Here is a 13,582-nt window from a genome sequence, read left to right as displayed (position 1 = left end):
ATGGATGGGGCACCTGAGGAGGTTGCCCCAGAGTCCACGGAGGGGGACGTTGCTCCCTTGGGGGAACTACCTACCCCTGCAGGGTGGCAGGTGGAAGGAGGGCCCACCAGGGAGGAGTTTTGCCTGGCACAGAAGGAGTGCCCCACCCTTGAGGGCATGAGGCGACAGGCCGAATCCCAAGCAGTAGGCAATGCCTCCGCGAAGTATCATATTTACCAGGAGGATGGGCTCCTTTACAGTGAGCCCAAGGCTCCTGTGCATGGGTCATCAAGGGCCTTAGTGGTCCCCCAGTGCTACAGGGCCTTTCTTTTGGAACTGGCCCATGAGATCCCTTTGGCAGGACACTTGGGCCAAGACAAGACCTTTGCTAGGCTTGTCCCACATTTTTATTGGCCGCAGATGAGGGTCTCCTCAGATACATTCTGCAGGACCTGTCTGACCTGCCAAGCTAGTGGGAAAACAGGGACTAAGCTGAAGGCTCCCCTGGAACCACTGCCTGTCGTTAGCACCCCCTTTGAGAGGGTGGGCATCGACATTGTTGGGCCCATGGATCCACCGACTTCTTCTGGTCACAGGTTTATCCTGGTTCTGGTGGACCACGCCACCCGGTACCCAGAGGCTATTCCTCTGAGAACCATCACTGCACCTGCAGTGGCCCGGGCCCTGATGGGGATTTTTACCAGAGTGGGTTTTCCCAAAGAGGTGGTGTCCGACAGGGGTACCAATTTTATGTCTGCCTACATGCAAGCCATGTGGAAGGAGTGTGGGGTTACTTAAAAGTTCTCCACCCCTTACCACCCACAGACCAATGGTCTCGTGGAGAGATTTAACAAGACCCTAAAGGGCATGATCAGGAGTCTGCCTGAGGGCCTGAGGAAAAAGTGGGACATCCTCTTGCCCTGTTTGCTGTTTTCCTACAGGGAGGTACCGCAGAAGGGGGTGGGTTTCAGCCCCTTCGAGCTCTTGTACGGTCACCCTGTTAGGGGACCTCTCAGTTTAGTGAAGGATGGGTGGGAGAAGACTCCAAGGAGGCTTCCCCAGGATGTAGTGAGCTACATGCTGGCCTTCCGTAGCCAAATGGCTAAGTTGTGGAAACAAGCTTCTGACAACTTAGAGGCCAGCCAGGCGGTAATGAAGGAATGGTACGACCAGAATTCTCACCCTGTGGAGCTAAAACCTGGACAGAAGGTGTGGGTCATGGAGCCTGGGGAGCTTAGTGCCCTCCAGGATCGCTGGACAGGCCCTTATGAGATATTGGAGAAGAAGGGCAAGGCCACTTACCTTACCTAGTGGACCTTAAGACCCCCAGGCAGCCCCACAGGGTGCTACACGCCAACCGCCTCAAACCCCACCATGAGAGGTCTGAGCTCACCTTACTGATGGTGACTGATGGGGCAGAGGAAGAGGAAAGTGAACCTCTCCCGGACCTCTTTGCTTCCAAAGAGAAGGATGGTTCGGTGGAGGGAGTGGTCCTCTCCCCCTCCTTGACTCCTGAGCAACAGAGGGACTGCCGCCAGGTCCTGGGGCAGTTCTCCTCAGTGTTCTCCCTTATCCCTGGGATTACCCACCTGTGTACCCATGATGTGGATACAGGAGACAGCCCCCCTGTCAAGTCCAAATCTTACAGGCTGTCAGATAAGGTGAAGGCCAGCATCCAGAGTGAGGTCACTAAGATGCTGGAGTTGGGGGTGATAGAGCCCTCCAACAGCCCTAGGTCCAGTCCGGTGGTTCTGGTACCAAAAGCTGCCCCACCGGGCACCACACCAGAACTTAGGTTCTGTGTGGGTTACAGGGGACTGAACTCTGTGACCAAGACTGACGCTCATCCTATCCCGAGGGCGGATGAGCTCATTGACAGGCTGGGTGCTGCCCGATACCTGAGTACCTTTGACCTCACGTCAGGGTACTGGCAGATCGCCCTAACAGATGGAGCTAAAGAGAGGTCCGCCTTTTCCACCCCAGAGGGCCACTACCAGTTTAGAGTGATGCCCTTTGGACTGAAAAATGCTCCTGCCACCTTCCAGCGGCTGGTGAACCGGGTCCTCTCCGGTTTAGAGGCCTTCTCTGCTGCCTACCTGGAGGACATAGCTGTCTTCAGTAGCAGCTGGGAGGACCATCTGGGTCACCTCCAGGAAGTGCTTCAGGCTCTGCAGCAGGCAGGCCTGACTATCAAAGCTAGCAAATGCCAGATAGGGCAGGGGTCGGTAGTCTACCTAGGACACTTGGTGAGCCGGGGCAAAGTGCAACCCCTACAGGCCAAGATAGAAACCATCCTGGCCTGGGAGCCTCCCAAAACACAAACTGAGGTCAGGGCATTCCTCTGCCTCACAGGTTACTACCGCAGATTTGTCAAGGGCTATGGCACCATTGTGGCCCCCTTAACTGAGCTAACCTCTAAGAAATACCCTAGAAAAGTCATTTGGACAGAGGTTTGCCAAAAAGCCTTTGACTCTCTAAAGCAGGCCATGTGCACAGCTCCTGTGCTCAGGGCCCCTGACTTCTCCAAAGAATTCATTGTCCAAACGGACGCCTCAGAGCATGGCATAGGGGCGGTACTTTCGCAACTCAATGAGGAGGGAAGGGACCAACCAGTAGCCTTCATCTCCAGGAGGCTGCTCCCCCGAGAACAGCGCTGGAGTGCGATAGAGAGAGAAGCCTTCGCGGTGGTCTGGGCTGTGAAGAAGCTGAGGCCATACTTGTTTGGCTCCCACTTCCTGATTCAGACTGACCACCGGCCCCTCAGGTGGCTCATGCAAATGAGGGGCGAGAATCCCAAATTGTTGAGGTGGTCCATTTCTCTACAGGGGATGGACTTCAGGGTGGAACACAGACCCGGAGTAGACCACGCCAATGCTGACGGTCTCTCTCGGTTTTTCCGCCTTAGTGATGAGAACTCCCTGGAGGTTGGGTAGTTCTCCCCACTTTCAGCTGGGGGGGACACGTGTTAGACCTGTCAGCCTTAGGGTGGTCTCCCCTACATTTTTGCCCTTTTTGCCTCCAATTTTTACCTTACATTTTGTTGGACTTAGGACTCTGGGCGCCTCACCACTGCTAAACAGTGCTGAGGTGCAGGTGCTCTCCCCTAAAACCTTGTGAGGCTGGCATATCTGCCACAAGCCACTGCTACTGCAGTAAGGCTAACCCTCCATAGGCTAATATTGGGAACCTCTCCTTATGGAATAACTTCTGACAGGGACCTAATAAGTCTATCATGTTTGGTCTTGTTGGACTCGGGGCGGGGAACCCTTTCCAATGATATATAGGGTTTGGGCATTCCTTCGCTAGGGATCCCACTTTTATAAAGGGGACCTTTTCCTGCCTACACTTAGATTAGGCTGCAGACTCCCCCCTCCCCTCTGCATACTGATAGCCTGCCTGGGTTGGGAGGTGGGAGTGGTGATTCACACCTTCTTCCCTGGGATGAGCTGTGATGGGCTGCCCACTGTAGCCTTAACGGCCTGTCTCTCGTCACTGTGACAGCTAGGTCAGGGAAGGCAGGGAACATACCAGAACTCCCTGGACTCTTCCAGAAGCCCCTGCCCCCCAGACCCTTCCAGAGACTTCCACCACTTTCTAGCCCCTAGACTAAAAAGATATATAAGGGAGGGTCCTGGCCTCACATTCTTGTTACACTGCTGGACCTGGAAGAATCCCTGCTGGAGTGAGGACTGCTGCGCAAGAGGATTGCCACTGGGAAGGAGGCTGATTGCTCCAAGGAACTGCTGCCCCACAACCTGCTGAGCTGCCCTACTGTCTGCTGATCCTGCCCTGCATGGGAGACTGCAACATCACCAACAGAGTGTCTCCACAACATCCCAAAGAAACTACTTTTCTTTGAACAACATTTTAAAGAGTCTTCAACCTTTTAAAGATTACCTTTTTGGGACTGCACCCTTTTTAAGCTAAAGGAAACTACCTGTCCTTGGACCACAGCGTTTTAAAGACTGCCCTTTGGAAGAGCAACAACACTCTCAAGATTTGCCCTGCAACGCTGTGCCTGCCCTCAGCACTGATTGCCCCGTGATCCTCCCGAGGGCTCTGTGATTGCCTCTGCTTCTGGCGCATGCCGAATTAAACTAGCCCTGAGGTAACCTCCACTGGGACCGGAGCGCGCTGTGTAGCGCTGAGAAGCGAAGCGCTGTGTGGCAGGAGGCTCAGTCGTGGCCCCGGACTTGGAGGCACTGTTAAGCGCTGTGTGGCCGTGACCCCCACCCGTGCAGCGCCTGCTGAGCCCGAGGCCCCAGGGGGAGAGAAGCCTTGCACCCGCGACGCAACCACCACCCCATGTAACGCCTCAGTGCAACCAGGCTGCTGCGAGGGGGCGGGGTGCGGGTTGGCCGGGTACCTGGAGTGTGAGCTTTGTGCTTGGCTGGGAACCGTCCTTCACTGACCGGCCTACGGGGGCATAACAATGGGGCATTTTTTAGCATTACCAGCAGCGCCTGGGCAGCCACACTTCCTACGCTGGGAGCATCATTTCTATGAGAGGCACACTTATTACGCTGCAAGGGAACTTTGGCCTAAGAACCTTCCCACAGTGAATTTTGACCATAAGAACCTACCTCAAGTGAACTTTTGCCATCCAAGGACACTGTGAGAAAGACATTACCAGCAGGAGCCCTTGGCACACATGAGCTTTTGGTGATTTGATCAGGCCTGGGAACTGGATTCATTCTTATTGATTATTGATCTTGCTTGGAAACTGGAATCCTTTTCATTATTGATCTTGCCTGGAGCTGGATTTACCTGCTTTTGGTTCTCGCATATTTTTTAGATAAAGAAATTCTTATTCTTATACAAAACTGGTGTGGTGTTCCTTTTGTGAGTGTTTTTACTGTGTCATCGCCGTTGTGTGTTGCACAAATACTTTACACATTGCCTCTGAAGTTACGCCTTTGCTGCTCTGCGCCAAGCTACCAGGTCGGAAGCGGTGGTCCCTACTTGGACTAGGGTGCATACCCCTGCCAAATAGAGACCCCGGTTCTAACAATGCTAAAATAAAGATGGAAGGTGAAAGGACGCTATCTCCGCAGTGTTTTCATGAATATAGAAAAGTGTTGAAAATATTGAGTACAATTGGTGTTTTAAGATTATATTGAATAAGATTGGAAGAAGTGGATTAAAGGAGGGAAGTTTTCCCACATTGCAGTGCGGCAGATGGGGCGCATAAAGGTGCCCTAAGATATATTGAAACGATTTATTTTGCCAGGTCGAAATGTCAGTTTAAAATTGCACACACAGGCTGCAATGTCAGGCCTGAGTCATGTTATACCAGACTACTTAAGTGGGTAGCACAATTAGTGTTGCAGACTCAATAGTCGCATGCCTCGGGTAGATTTAGTACCTCTTTACTAGGGACTTGCATGTAAATTAAATGTGCCAATTGGGTGCAAGTCAATGTTACCATGTTTGAGGAAGTGAGCACACACACTTCAGCACTGGTTGATAATGATAAAGTGCAGAGTACTAAGGCCAACAAAAACGGGATCAGCAAAAATGGAGGAGTAAGGCAAACAAATTGGGGAAAGACGACCCTAAGGCTGACAGGTCTAACATGTACTTTGAGTATGGTAAACATTTCCAATAAATGTTTGTCTTTCTTGTAAAGAATTATCATTAGTTTCTTCGACAACCCTCCTTTCTTGATTTACTTAAGTTGTATTCGCTTAAATGTTTTTTTAAAGTATTATAAAATGCAGCAATGTTAGTTGACTTTACCCATTCATCCTCAGCCATAACTATCTTATGAATAGAAGGGCTTTCTATACTTTTCTTTTGGCCAATTTCTCGCACAAATGACCCTCTGTGTGTAAGAAACCAAACAGGAAAAAGTGATACAGTGCATGTTGGAGATCTAATGTTAAGAGTTCGATCTGCTGAGATCCTCCCTTCTAACTTTTCTGTTCATTGACTGATGTTTCCAGGTGCATTGTCGAGGTCCAGTCGATCTAACAAAGAGACAGAAACCTTAGAAAATCAGAGTAACAAGAGAGCACAATTAGTGTCTGAAATGAAGGCAGAAAATATCAGAAGGTTCTTACGGTAAGTCTCATCTAATAATTTTGCTTGTTGAGTTACTTGTTGTGAATGTATCTGTTCTATGAAAGCAGTTGAAATATTCTCCAAGAGGGTTTACCTTTTTTATTGCTACTAGACACAGGTGACAGTAGGGTGTCATAATTAAATGCCAAACTACTTCAAACAGTGGTGTTGTGTTATATGAAACATATTTATAGGGTGGGCAGTCTGCCATTGTTGTGGCCTTGCAGTGTCAATGGGGTTTCGACCCTGTTTTGAGGATTCCATGGTACACCAGAGCTTGGTTTGCGAGTTGTAATTAAAAGAGCCAGTGTGGAAGTAGTGTGTTTTCTTAATGAAAACTGGATGTATTGTAAGGTTGTTGGATGGGGCCAACACAGGTTGAGACTAGATGCCTCCATGTCAATTTGGTGCACTCTCTGGCCAGTAAGTGTACTATAAATTTAAGAATATTGTTATATAACTTGTTGCCTAGCACCACCAGATTACCCGTATTGGGCGATTCATGGGAGACTGGAAGCATGGAGGACAGATGTTTGTCCTGGTGCCGCCAATTCCAGCCCTGAGGACTGCATTATGTAGCCCCAGTGCCCGAACCCTCATTATGATTCGCTGATGGCGGTGGTGCTCCAAGCCGTCATCAGCAGCGAAGAACACACTGCCTCATTCCTGTGCAAGGTCATGCAAGGTGGCTGGGTATAGGCTGTGACACGGTTTGTCCCTCCTGCCCAATACACGTGTTTTGGAGCTTTGCTGCAATATATCCGTCACATATGGGGTCCGGCCTTTCACATGCACCACCCATTCCTCATTCCTTGTATCTGCGTGGATAGGGTTTGAGGCTAGCACTCCTCCCCGGATGGCTGTAAATCAGTAAGAGTCCCCATAAAGGGCCGGTGCTGGGCTGCAGATGGTGTGTGCTGCAGCATGGATGACACAGTGACCTAGAGTGCCCACTTCACTCCAGGCCATGACGGACCCTATCTCCACTCTCTTCACCTAATTGTCAATGTGTTCAGATGTGTTAGTCAAAATAATAAAATGGAAGCGAAACAAGACTGCAACACCCACAATGCACTAGGTTATCACACAAGTCCAGGACTGGAAACAGTGTTCGCAATGATCGGGAGGGAGGTGGTCACCATACAGACTCATTGTTTTAGGGTGCATTCGCTGTCTGTTAGGCTTGCAGGCATGCAGCTGCCTGTCACAGGCTCCTTGTCCATCGCTGAGGCCAGCCAGGCGTGCCATAACCGATAGCAAGCTAGATGGCATGCATTGTGTTTCATACCTAATGTGTTTTACCAGGCAGGCCACTGCATTGATCATTTCTTCTCACGCCAGTCAAGCAACTGCAGTTAGCTGACCCCCTGCACGGACACTGCACTACTGAGGGCATCGGGTCACGTGGAGGGAGCGCTAGATCCTTTTCCCACGTGATACTGACAGAGGGGTCCTGCAGACAGATGAGTGAGCCTGAAGGGCCCTGACTAGGTTAAGTGACCACCACTGTACGTCTTAGTAGTTGCATCGGTACCCTTGCCCCACAACCCTCTACCCAAATGACACACAGACAAGGATGTTTGGGAATAAAAAGTTGCAGGTTTATTTGTGGTACAAATAACAATCGGGTTAACTGACAGGCGACCCCTCCACCCCGCAACCCCTTGTTGCAGGGCGCCTGAAGTTGAGCCAAGGAAGCAGACACTAGTGGCCCTGGCCACGTGTCGACCGGGGAGGCACGCCTCCCGATGGACCTATCGTCCATCTGCCCCGCCCACCTCTGAACAAGGGAGAGTCAACTCACACCTTGCCCAGCTAGGAGGGGCGTTATTAGCAAACCCCCGGTTGCTCAGGTTTCAACCGCCCTAAGGACTAACGGGGTGCCGTTGAACCAAGTCCCCAAGAAGGGCCCCTTGGCTATGTATGACTCAGTATTGTGCCTCTCGCACTGTGGCTTCAGGTCCTGTTCCTGCGCCTGTCCTGTATGGGGGTCGCCTTGTAACTCCTCCTGCAGCCTGGAAGACAAAAACATCATTACTATTCCCCCCTCCCGACTTCCCCCCTTCCATCGGGTGAGCGGTAGGGAGGGGAGTCAGATTGCGGGCCTCGCGTCCGGCTTGTCGGGGGGAAGTGAGGGAGAAGGAGGGGGCTCGGGGCCTGTACTGGGCTGGCGAGGACAGCCAGGAGCGACCGACGGGGACAAAGGGCAGCAGCAAAGAGGGCGCCAAAGAGGAAGTGCGCCCCTATAATCCCAGCCAGAAGGGGGGGGGTGTCCTAGATGTCCGGCCCCGCCCACCCACCCTCCCCAAGGCGGGCCCGCGGTTCCCTGCGCACTACTACGGGGTTTGCCCTCCTATGGGGTCCCCTGCAGGGACCGCGGGCCTCCCGCATAGTAGTTGCATCGGTACCCTTGCCCCACAACCCTTTACCCAAATGACACACAGACAAGGATGTTTGGGAATAAAAAGTTGCAGGTTTATTTGTGGTACAAATAACAATCTGGTTAACTGACAGGCGACCCCTCCACCCCGCAACCCCTTGTTGCAGGGCGCCTGAAGTTGAGCCAAGGAAGCAGACACTAGTGGCCCTGGCCACGTGTCGACCGGGGAGGCACGCCTCCCGATGGACCTATCGTCCATCTGCCCCGCCCACCTCTGAACAAGGGAGTCAACTCACACCTTGCCCAGCTAGGAGGGGCGTTATTAGCAAACCCCCGGTTGCTCAGGTTTCAACCGCCCTAAGGACTAACGGGGTGCCGTTGAACCAAGTCCCCAAGAAGGGCCCCTTGGCTATGTATGACTCAGTATTGTGCCTCTCGCACTGTGGCTTCAGGTCCTGTTCCTGCGCCTGTCCTGTATGGGGGTCGCCTTCTCTTTTTCCACAGCCCTGGGCGTGGCACCCGCTGCGCCCAGAGCCCCCACTACCTAGCCTACAGATCCCTTCCTTATCTACATTCGGCTCTTTCTAGCGCTTCCCCCAAGTCTAAGAGGAAAATCGCCATCCCAACTTTGGACAAATGCACCCCATCGGATTCCCAGCAACCGATAGACTTGGCATGCAGCAATCCATGCCTAATAAAACCTATGCCTCTTTGTTCGCTGAATTTGCGCATTGCCGCGTTTACGCGCCTGCGGGATGTTTCTATTGCTTCCCGTGATATCGCCCCATGCCAAATCGGTCTGGGGGAAATCTCTGACCAGTAGATGCTACACTGACCTAGCTCGCCGCTCAAGGTGCTCAAGTCTTTCCTCATTGCCTCTAACAGACGCCTTTTGCCTAATGCGACCAGGTCGTTCCCACCCAAGTGCACCACTAGGATGCTAGGCCTCTGCTTTTGATCCCTCACTAATCTACGCAGCGTCCCTAACATTGCAACCCAGTGCATCCCGGGGAAGCCGAACCATGATATCTTGGTGTTGGTGAGCCCGTGCTTCCATGTGGTGGCATTCACCCATCTCGATAGTCTCGTGACATAAGAGTGCCCCAACACCCACACCTCTTTCCCTGCAATAAAACACAGTGTGTTGTAACTTTGTATTTTATTGACATACTTAAGAAGGCACTGCAATGACAAACACACATCACGTGGCTACCAAATTGTGAACCACCATGTTAATTGACATAATTATTATTATTTACATTATTTACACATCCTTGACCAACTGTCTGCTCACCGGGAGTATCACACTCAGAGGTCTGACATACCTCCTGTAGCAATTGGAGTCCCAACGACCCACTTTTTTAATTGTTTCATCAGGGAGGCCTGCCCTGAAAGCCGTAGTGGCTGCGCCTATCCTGAAGGAGTGCGTGCTAAACTTGGCCCCTTCTATTATGTATCCTGCCAAAAACAAGCACCCCTGCATCACGTGGTCTACCTGATACTTTGTGACTGGGGAACAATCAGAGTGAATAAGTAGCAAGCCATCTGCCTGAGGGCGCCGTGGCAGGAACGCGGCCAGCAGCGCCACCGGGCAATAACTGTCATTCCCTAAACGCTGTAAAGTGATGGTCCTACCCTTGCCTGATTGGTCTGTTTTGGAGGATTGTAGGAAGATCTCAACAGATTCTGCTGATGCGCGTGTGTTCCTGAACGAGATGGCCCTAGAGTTGGACTCTTTTTTAGACCGTGCCACTAATTCGCTGATCCTAAATGCCCCGAAGAATGCTAGACTAAACGTTACTGCAAAGAGGGCTGCCTCATAAGCGGAGCTCGTAACTGCCGTTAAGGCATCTATCATGCCCTTCAGGGTGTCATAATCAATGGGGGCCCTCTGGTCCGCCAATGTGGGCATCACTCTCGCCCAGCCTTTGAGTGCCGCCCTTGTGGTGAACTCTGTCGTGGGGTCCCTCTGACCTGACAAGCGAGCATGGTGCCCGATGGCGGACAAATGCCCCGCCATCCATGAGTGGCTCTTCCCCTCATCTTTTGCCCAGACCATGAACGCCTGTACTTTTTCAAACTGCCTAGAGTCCTCCCGCTCCCAAGGGCCCATGACTTCGCAGAATGTCCTCACACAACTTTGGTATCTCCTCATCGTTCTAGGTGCTACTGACATCTCGCCTAGTTCTCTGATGCGCTGCGCCACTGCAGCAGGAACCATAGCCGAGCCGGGAAAGGCGTCATCTCTTCCCTCGCCCTGGGCCACGCCTCTCGGAACCTCTGCCAATGGAAACGGGAAAGTGCGTCAGCAGCCGTGTTTAAGGCTCCCGGAATGTGCTTAGCCTTGCATTCCACATTGTTATATAGACACACTTTGACCAATTCCCTTAATAGACATAAGACGAGTGCACAAGATGCTGACTGAGTATTGATGGCTTGGACTACTGCCATATTATCTGACCATAAAACCACTCTTTTCGCAGACAGTAAGGCCGGCCAGAGGTGAAAGGCCACCACAATCGGGAATAGTTCTAAAACTGTTATATTAGAGGTAATCTTCTTCTTCCTCCAAGCATTAGGCCACCCCGCCGCGCACCATTCTGTGTCCAAGATTGCCCCGAAGCCCTCCCTTCCTGACGCGTCAGTAAACAACGTCAGTTCTTGGCTGCTAGTCCAGGGTTCCCTCCATATCACTGATCCGTTGAAGTTGTCAAGGAAGTCCCCCCACACCTTAAGGTCCTCCCTGACCCCAAAACTCAACCTCACTTGGTGGTGCCTGCGCTTGATCTTTGCTGCCGTCTTAGCCAACCTGCGCGCGAAGGCCCTGCCCGCAGGTATCACTTTTGTAGCGAAGCTTAGTCTCCCATGCAGGCTCTGGATGTCGTCTAGTGATACCTTGTCCTGCCCTAGCACCTGTTTAATTTGGGCCGCTAGCTCTGTGACCTTATCCGCCGGGAGCCTGGCCTCGCCTGTCAGCGTGTCAATTTCTATCCCCAGGAACACTAAGGCCTGCGCTGGACCCACTGTCTTCCCTGGAGCCAAGGGCACTCCCAGATACCTTGTCATTCTCTGGAATTTCGCCAATGCCTCGGCACAATCCTCTGACTCAGCTTCGCCTACAAACAGGAAGTCGTCCAAGTAATGGGTGACGCCTAGTACCCCTTCCACGCTTTGTAGTACCCATTGTAAGAATGTGCCGAAGGCCTCAAAGAAAGCGCAGGAGATGGAGCAACCCATAGGCATGCATCTGTCGTAATAGTACTCATTGCCCAGCCGGAAGCCCAGTAAATTCTGGCTGCTGGGGTGAACTGGCAGGAGCCGGAAAGCAGATTCAATATCCGCCTTGGCTAACCAGGCCCCTTTCCCGGCCCTACGCACCAGGTCCATGGCCACATCGAATGAACAATATGATACAGAGCATACCCCTTCCTCAAGGTTGTGATTAATTGACTCCCCTTCTGGGTATGACAGGTGGTGGATCAGCCTGAATGCTCCTGGCTCTTTCTTTGGAACTATCCCCAACGGTGAAACCACGAAGTTGTCTAGTGGTGGTAGCGGGAACGGGCCAGCAACCCTCCCCAGCTCCAGTTCCTTGCTAACTTTGGCTCTTACTACCTCAGGGTTGTCCCTGGCCGACTTCAAGTTGTCTGCATCTCTGGCGGCCGGGGGACCTACGTATGGGATAATGAAACCTTCCGCAAAACCCCCCAAGAGCAATCTCCCATCAATTTTGTTGGGGTACCTGTTCAGTAACGGCATCATTCGCTCCAGTTTGATTGGTGAGGGCCCTTTCGCAGCGCTTAATTCTAGTGAAACTAGCGGACATCCTAGGGATGCGCCTGCCGTGGGTGTTTCGTGACGCCGCAGAGTGCCGGAGGGGGGAGGGGGGGCGGGGGAGTGCCAGGGGGGGGGGATGAACGCGCTGGGGTTGGGAGGGGATTATTTGTGCTGCCCACCCCTGCCACCACGGTGATTGCCTTGTCTCTGTCCTTTGTTAGACCTGCATGACCCCGCCTGGTGCTGCCCTCCGCAATTGCTACACGTGTGCGTGAATCTACATGAACTCCCCCAATGGCAATGTCCCCCGTTGAATAGTCTACAAGACCCTGTGGATGACCCTGTGGATGGCCCTGATGGAGGTTTCCCGCTTCCCCTCCTCTGACCTTTCCCCCTGTGACCCCCCCGAAAGGGCGGCAGCTTATGTTCCTGCTGAGTTGTATAGCTGGTTTTGTCAGTGGGTGACGCCTGGCTTTCCTGTGTCTTACTGTTAGTCGTCACCCCTTGGAGTGCCCTGGACCCCATATGGTCCATCCACAACTGGACCTCTTTATGGTCCCAGCGCATGTTGGGGGATCTAGACATCTTTTTTCTGAACTCCCTATCATACTCTAACCAGCCTACGCCTCCCCACTTTTTCGCCTCGTTGTGTATGAGCCTCCCATACTGTACCAGCGCTGGCCCCTGTTCGCTAAATTTCTCCATGATGACCGAGGACAATATTGCAAAGGCCTCCAACCAATTATCAATACTCTTTTCTGGCCATGGCTGGTATCTCACTTTTTTCTCATCTTCCTTCACCCCTGCCTTGCGTGCATCTGCCCCCTGCTGACCCAGCATCAGTAAAGAAAAGATATCTAAAAATTCTCGCCTCCATATTAGTTCCTTTGCTGCTTGTGGTACTTCCCAGGACAAGCAAGAGCGCCCTGATAGTAAGGGGGCGTCGAATTGCACATCATCGTCATCTGGCAACGCTGGGGAGGGGGGTGGTGGCGTGGAATCAGGTGTCGCTGTATTCGAAGGGGGGGCTGGCGCAGCTGCTTGGGGGGGGGGGACTATCGAATCTGGTACCTGTGGTGTCAGGGGCGCGGGCACTGCCGGAGTTGCTGGCATGACTAGCGGACCCGGTGGGACAACAGGGTGTGTCGGAGGAGCGGGTAAAAGGCAGGGTATGCCGGTGCCCTCCCGCCCCCTCCCAGTATCTCCTGGTGCATTATGTTCAACAGCACTGGCTCCCCACACGTTGGATGGTAGACCCCCCTCCCCCGCTAGGACCCGGCCTCACACTTTCCCTCATTTCTTTCATAAACATGTCCAGTGTGGACATCATCTTACCCAGATCGCTTCTGGTAGCATATTCCGCCGCCGGGGGCACGTTAGAAG

At 52.6% G+C, this 13,582-nt stretch overlaps 1 protein-coding gene across 3 annotated transcripts in view; it reads left to right on the top strand.

Annotated features, from left to right (window-relative positions):
* Positions 1-13,582, top strand: part of LOC144773424 (N-acetylated-alpha-linked acidic dipeptidase 2-like) — a 776,499-nt gene that overhangs the window by 242,707 nt on the left and 520,210 nt on the right. For all 3 annotated transcript variants that reach the window (XM_078658418.1, XM_078658416.1, XM_078658417.1), the window contains exon 4: positions 5,925-6,042. In XM_078658418.1, the coding sequence (XP_078514544.1) occupies positions 5,925-6,042 (118 nt within the window). The remainder of the gene's footprint in view (positions 1-5,924; positions 6,043-13,582) is intronic.

This window comes from Lissotriton helveticus, chromosome 8 (assembly GCF_964261635.1).
Source record: "Lissotriton helveticus chromosome 8, aLisHel1.1, whole genome shotgun sequence".
Lineage (NCBI taxonomy): Eukaryota > Metazoa > Chordata > Amphibia > Caudata > Salamandridae > Lissotriton > Lissotriton helveticus.
This window is presented reverse-complemented; position numbering and strand designations above follow the sequence as displayed.